Source organism: Anastrepha ludens, chromosome 5, assembly GCF_028408465.1.
Source record: "Anastrepha ludens isolate Willacy chromosome 5, idAnaLude1.1, whole genome shotgun sequence".
Classification (NCBI taxonomy): Eukaryota; Metazoa; Arthropoda; class Insecta; order Diptera; family Tephritidae; genus Anastrepha; species Anastrepha ludens.
The window spans coordinates 23,279,423-23,286,895 of record NC_071501.1 but is presented as its reverse complement, the minus strand read 5'-3'; the positions used below and the strand labels follow the sequence as shown (position 1 = coordinate 23,286,895).

Below are 7,473 nucleotides of genomic sequence, written 5' to 3'. Positions count from 1 at the left end.
TATGTGTGTATGTTTGTGTAAGTAGTTATGTAAGTATTTATAGGCATGTTTTCCCACCGCTTTGTGCGTTTACAAAGGGTGTTGTTATTACTTTCAGCAGGCAGCGAGTATTGCGCAATTGTGCGAGTGCATAACGGAGATTTTTTTACATGCACGCACACATACATATATGCATACCTTTACATACCTTCACATACACGTAAACATGCACATACGCGTACCTTTCGGCAAAGTTATAAGCATAAATCTCATTTGGTAGCGTGGGAAAATGAATTTTGGTCATAAATCAAAATTTTAAGAGCTACGCACTGACATTCGGGCAAATAAAACATTGGCGATTCAAAAAAACACAATTCAATTAAAATTATTTATTTGAAAAGTAAAAAATAAATCTTACACCCAAAACATTCGCTTAGTCCTTTCGACTGACTCGAGCTAGACGCTACCCCCCTCAAAAACTTACTAGTTACATATTGCGCGCTTTCAGAACTTGTTTCTGTGGGCTGCATATGTTCTCCTTGCCGGGGAAGAGGACCGTCTTCTTGGGTGTGGTGCGCGGCGTGCGTGGTGTCTTCGGGGTACGGGGTGTACGTGGTGTGCCAACATTAGAGCCGGGTGCGGTGGACAGTGTTATCGTTTTATTGGCGGGCGATGATGGTGTCATGCAGCTGCGACTCTTCTTAGTGCTGTTCGGTGTTGTCGGCTTTAGCAGTTCGTTGATTTCGTTGGTACTTTCGGTGCGTATGCATTTGTCGCTGGCGGAGGAACTCAATAGCCAATTGGCGATTTTATCGCATTCCACGCGCAGTTCATTGTCGATTAGTAGATCTTCAATCTTCTCGAAATCTGTGCTATTCTCTTTCTTTATGTTGCCCTCGTCTACCTTTGACTTGAGCGCAATATTCTCCAACTTCAGTTGTTCACATTCATCGCGCACCTTGTGTAGGGACTTCTCTTTGCTGTCCAACTCCAGTTGTGCGAATTGTAGCACGTTGGCGAATTCGTCCAGCGCCTTCTTCATATCCTGCATGTACTGTTCACGGGTCTCGTCCTTGCGCTTCAGCTCATTGTACATCTCCAGGTAATGCGCCACATCTGTCGTATTAATGCGCTCCTGGAATGAGGAAGCAATTTTATTGAATTTTGCCAAAGTTTCCTCTTCTGAGGTGAGTATGTCATTGAATAGATTCTCTTTAATGGATACCTCTTGTTGCAGCGTTTGCGAAGATTGACATAACGTCTTCAGCGCCGTTTCGGTTTCAGCGTGATTGGAGCGCAGTGTCTCCAATTCGGACTGCAACGCCAGGTAACTTTGCTCCAGCGCGCCCTTTGCCAGCTGTACAGATTCCAGTTCCGCTTTGTACTGCTCGACATCTGCATCGGATTTCTTCAAGCGTTCCATCAATATGTTTACCGTGGAACGTGTATTGCTTAGCGTGAGTTGGTAATTGTACTTCTCGGTTATGATTTTTGCAATGTCCTGCTTCAAATCAACGATCTGTTTTTGCAATGTATCGTTGAGTTGTATGTAATAATCGATGCCATTACGTAGTTGCTCTTCGTATTTTTGTATCTTCTCGTCGCGGTCGCGCAGCATATCGTTGGTGGTCTCCAGCACTACCATCACATCTTGTTTTTCCAGTTCCACTTTGATGATCTCGTTCTCAGCCAGTTTCTGACGCTTATCCAGCTCGGCGCGCCAATACGCCTTTTCTCGTTCGAGCGCGTTCTCTAAGTCCGACTCGAGTTTCTGCACCTTTTGTTCTGCTTGCTGCTCGACACTACGCATCTTCTCTTCGGCCGTCTCAATTAGATGCTCTTTCTCGAGCAACTTCGACTTTTCACGGCACAGCTGCCGTATTGTATCGCAATGCGCATCGATTTCACAGTTCTTGTCCAGCAGCTCATCCTGCAGCGTCTTAATGAGTTCGCATTTGCTGGCCAAGTCGTTTTTCAACGTGCTACGTTCTTTCTTTAGACATTCCATTTCGTTCTGTGTAATTTTCGTTTCTTGCGCATAGCTAAGTGCGTCGAGTTCTATTTGCTTCCTAAGCTCACTCAAGTCCAGGTTGAGCGACTCGTTGGTATTACGGAGATTCTGTAATAGCTCAGTGTCTTTTTGCGCACGCTCTTCGCTTGTGGCGAGCCTTTCACGCGCCTCGCTAATCTCGGTCTGCAATGCTTCAATTTGTTGCTGTTTGCGTTGCGCCTCGGCGCATTGTTGCTGCGCTTGCAACTTCAGCGTAGCGTTCTGCAATTTCACATCAGCCATAATAGTTTGCAACTCCTCCAGCTCGTTGCCGTGGCTAGCTAGGAGTGAATTCATTTCCAGCTCCATTTTGTTGCAACTTTCTAAAAGCTCTACATTTTCGGCGCTCAGACGATCATTCAACTCTTTGTGTGCCGCATTCTCTGTTTGCAATGCATGTATTAGATTGTCTGTTTTCTCCATGGCACTAGCATTTTCTTCGCGCAATTTCTTTTCCGTCTCCTTGAGCTGTTCGACATGGCGCTTCAACACGTCAATTTGACTCATATAACTTTCGAGCAGCTCATTTTTCTTGCGTATCTCTTGCTGCAATGCCTCTTTACCCTTGAGTCGACTGCCAGACTTGGTCACATCTTTCACTGGTGTGGTGGTAGCGGAATGCAGTGGCGTGGAACTGGCCGTACAAGTGCCACTGTTATTGTTGTTAGCAGCCGCTGTTGACGATGATTCGGAAGCATTATGGCGGAAACGTAAACGCTGTGGCAACGAGGGCGTACGAAAAAGGCGCAAGCCCTTCGACTTTTTGTCATCCTTCAATGCAACTTCTTTGGGAATAGCGAACTCCTTGGCTTCCTTACTGCTGGTAGCAAAACGCACGGCATCTTTGAAAAATTTCTCGATCTGTTCTTTGCGTTCGGGATGGCTTGTAGTTGTTGCTGTTGTAGTGGTGGTTGTTGTAAGCACTGGTGCGGTAGCAACACATTTTCCTGGCGTATTAACTGTGCCTGCGTCGGTGGCCAGGCGAGCTGTTGCGGGCGAGTTGGCGCAATCCACATCGACATCGTTGAAACGTTTTAGTTTTGCTTTGGAGAAAGACATTGTTCGTTGTGGTTATTGTTGTTGTTGTTTCTGTTGGTAAGTGGTGCGTAACAGTTGGAAATAGTATACAGTGAGGGTTGGCGCGATAGTTGCTTAGTTGCGTTATTTTTGACCGTTATTTTTATTTTTATTTTATATGTTTTCTAGTTCATAGTTTCTTTTTGAGCGTTTTACGGAAATGTTAAATTTCGTTTAAAAATTAACTTTTGAATTCTTTTTCAGCATTTTTTCTTTGTTCAATAATAAAACAAGCAACAGTACTAACAAAAACATAAAAATTTATAAACAAAACTGTAAATGTATAACAAAGTTTTTGGTTGAACACTTAAAACACGGATACTGTTGGTGCTTGCTGCAGGAAACCCTCTTCTTCTTTAGCGTAGAAAAGTTCCTATTCGATCGACGGTAAAATCCTAACTGATCCCTCACGATCGCTGCCCAAACCAAACGCAACTCAACTCTGCAGCTCGCAAGTATTTCCTTGGTTGACTTACTATGCTGGCTGGTGGTGGTGGTGGTTCAGTGTGTGCGCATTGTTACTGTGCTTGCGCTGTGCAATGGTGGTGGGTTTTACCTTGTAACGAGTTTTCTTCGTTCTGTTTTTAAATGAAAGGTGCCGTTGCGGATGAAGGAGAAACCTACGGAATTGAACAAAAACAAGAAAATTAGCCTTGCTTATGGGCAAATAGGTATTAAAGTTATTTACTTAAAAATTTTCTTACAATATGCACTGGGTGGTCCAAATACTGCTTACTTTAACAATAACCGTTTTTCCCGGCCAAAATCTGCACGAAGCGAAATGCGTGGCTTGAACAACGTAGGAGAAAAAAATCCAAACAGTAGGCTTTGTAGCAGGACGTTATGGCCCACCTTTAACCTCAAGCAAACGTCGGCATTGATAAACATGAAACGACGAGACGCCTATAGACTAACGGCAGTCATAACTGCCGGAGAATAAGCTGCCAAAATGGGCATCCCTCACTGGAGAAAAAGGATACAATCTTCCTCAGTGAATGCCCTGCCCTATGGAAGCACAGAATGTTAACCCTGGGCAAACCGCTGTTCAAGAGTCTCGAACAACTGTCTGACCTAGACGTCAATAGCCTAATAAGGCTCCTAAACTGCACAGACTGGATATATTTTTGCTGTAAATAACTGTAAAACAAGTTGGTAACGAAGATGTGGCAACAAAATGGTGCGGAAGCGCTAGTCGGAATCTGGATGAATCATCACTCTAACCAACCAACCACCAGGCTTTGATGCCGAAGCGCACGAAAATATCGATGAAGAAAACGTGCTTCGAAAAAGAAGAGAAGAAGAATCAAATGAAAGGATATTGAAAACGATTTGCGTGGGAATCATGCCAACTTGATCTGAGTAGCACCTTCTCAGATTTCGTGGGAGAAACCATAGGAGCTTTTGGTATAATAAATATATATTTAATGTAGTAGACATTGATATTAAGACTCTCTCAACCCGGATCAGAAAAAAGTTCCTCAAAAGGTATCAGCAATAGACTCATATGAAAGGAAATTGAAAACTATTTGCGGAAATCCTAAGAAAATGATCTGTAAAAATAAAAGAAAGTAGAAAAGAAACATAAAAGGACAAACTATGTTGCACAGCCGACATGAAGTTGGAGCTAGAAGCATACGACGATACTGCGAATGGAACGGCTTTTCGGCATTTCATTTTGTGCTGTCACCTGGATGGTCACGTCGAAAGAAAAAAAAACAGATCAGCTGGCTTACCGACACCACCTTTAGTAGATTCGTCTTGCTAAGGTCTGTTTCGAAAACTTTTAGGTTAGGTTATGGTTGCCACTCTCTATGATGATTCCGAAACTGTGTTTTTATTCAAAATAATTTTTATCTCAACTGCTTAAGTAGTTTTCAATAGCAAATTTGTATCTCTTTTTCTTCTTATTGATTGGCGCGATAACCGCTTACGTTAAACAAAGCCCTTTCTTTTTCGTTCTAACCATTTTGTTGGGCACACCAAGTGAAGCCAAGTCCTTCTCCACCTAATCTTTCCAACGCAGAGGAGGCCTTCCTCTTCCTGTGCTACCACCAGCTGGTACCTCATCGAATACTTTCAGTGCCGGAGCGTTTGTTTCCATTCGGACGACATGACCCAGCCAACGTAGCCGCTGGATCTTTATTCGCTGCGCTTTGTGTATGTCGTCGTAAAGCTCATATAGCTCATTGTTCCATCGCCTGCGATACTTGCCATCGCTAACGTGCAAAAGTCCAACAATTTTCGCAGAATCCTTCCCTCAAACACTCCAAGCGATGCCACATCGGATAGTGTCATCGTCCAAGATGATGATGAGACCCTTATAGAATGTTGATTTTGTTCGTCGAGAGAGGACTTTACTACACAATTGCCTACTTGGTCGGAAGCAGCACTTGTTCGGCTAGAGAGATTCTCCGTTGGATTTCATGGCTTATCGAATTCGTATTTAAATACACATTTTTAGGATCTGACTATGCGAAACGTCATTCAAGATTCACATATTAATCATGGTGAAACACACAAATGAGCAATGAAATTCTGTGTCGGTAATCAAAATTTTAAGAAAATTTACTGCATTCACAGGCCGCTTACATGAATTGGGAGTCTCTAAGAATTGTTTTTTAAGTTATGATTACCCCGACCTGTTGTGGGTTGAAATTGAAATTATGAATTTGGACGAGGTTTGGCGCTACATTCGCACAGCCAATCAAATAATAAAAGCTCTTGCGCAATAAGTGCAATTATTATAAATATTACTAACCGCCTGGGATTTGAGCTTTGACCTCATAGCCATTTTGTTTGGGTGGTGTTGTCAAAATTCATAACATTGAATAAATAATCTAAAACCGATCCAGACCCTTTGGGTGCATATTGCTTAAGCCGTTTGTGATAAAAAAAAAGATTAATTCGGGTTTACCCATTTTATTTCATTTTTAAAAAGATACTTGTATTCAGACCGCCCTGTACATGTACGTTCTTGAGTACATGACGCAGTATGAGCACAAACTTACACACACATATGTACTCATATGTACCATATTAATAAATACAATAGTTCTCGGCTTCTTTGTTAGGAAGTAGTTTAGAGTATTCGCATGTATGTACGCGTATGTATGTATGTAAAAAAACGCGCGCTACTTTTTTTTAAGTTCAGAGGAGTTACCGGAAGGATATTCAAAATAAGAAACATAATCAAATTTATTGCGTCTTGCTTTTGCATACTCCACGTAGAACCGAGAATAATATAACAAACAAATAATAGGTAACATAAATACATACATACATATACATAAATACAAAGATTTGTGTGTCATTGCCTGCGAAATGCGCCAATTGTATGTACAATTTTTAAAATAAAGTCCACGATGGATGGCACAAAAGCACACTCAAAGTTAATGACCTCAGGCTTAATGGAGCCGTACAGATAAATCATAACTGAGCTGGTTTGGAGGTGACAGGACCTTTATCATAGATTCAGTATTTCAGCGTACTATTTTTTTACTAATATTTTGATCTATATTATTACATACATATGTATGTATTATTATAAAATGGCTATTTGTGCACGGCTGCCAAAAAAGATATATTGTGCAGTCATGTAGCCTACTCAAACAGTTTTAGGCTTTTAATTACTCCTTAAGGGGGCATACCTCTACCAATTCGAAAAATATAGTTTTGAGAAAAACGCGTCTAAAGTCGGCAACGTAACTATACCTCTCCCAGCGCTCGAACGCAAAGAATAGTGTCGTCACGGTTGACGATCTATAATATGAGAAATACTTAAATGTACGTTCTAAAATTTTTTTTCAAATATTCTTATTAACATTTTATGTAAAAAAAAATCATTTTTTTTCGAAATTTTACAGGTATATGTCCCCTTAAACTGCTGTAGACCTAATTTCTACCAGGTTGTTTGGGTTGGGGAACAAGTTCATAGCGTTTTTATATTTTCTTTTATTTTACAACGATTTTTTTGCTGTTTGGCAAAGGGTAAGCATTCATTCAGAATTCTTTCTACTCTACAAAACTATGTTAATTGTATTTTTGAGTTATTTAATTTTTTATTAGTTTTGAGGTTTAGAAATGAAATACCCAGGAAGCAAAACTCAAAATTTTCGACACCTGCTCTTCTCTGCTTTTCATCAAGGCCAAAAAGCTGCCGGAGCAGCTCGGGGCATTTGCGACGTGTATGGAGAAGGTGTCGTAGGCGAGTCTACAGCACGGAAATGGTTTGCAAAGTTCACAAATGAAGACTTTGACGTCGATGACACGTCCAGTAGCGGAAGACCTTCTAAATTTGATGAAGAACGTCTCAAATCATTTTTGAAGGAGATCAGTCGGCAAACCAGTCGTGAATTGGCGGAATAAAT

The 7,473-nt window shown here is 41.3% G+C and overlaps 1 protein-coding gene across 1 annotated transcript; it reads right to left on the bottom strand.

Moving 5' to 3' along the window:
* Positions 1 to 405: 405 nt before the first annotated feature.
* On the bottom strand, positions 406 to 3,142 carry LOC128863418 (golgin subfamily A member 6-like protein 26). The gene is made up of 2 exons (XM_054102556.1): positions 1,205 to 3,142; positions 406 to 1,114 (listed from the first exon to the last, which is right to left on the bottom strand). The coding sequence occupies exons 1-2, from the start codon at positions 3,086 to 3,088 to the stop codon at positions 467 to 469; spliced, it is 2,532 nt and encodes an 843-aa protein (XP_053958531.1). The 5' UTR covers positions 3,089 to 3,142; the 3' UTR covers positions 406 to 466.
* Between the last annotated feature and the right edge of the window lie 4,331 nt (positions 3,143 to 7,473).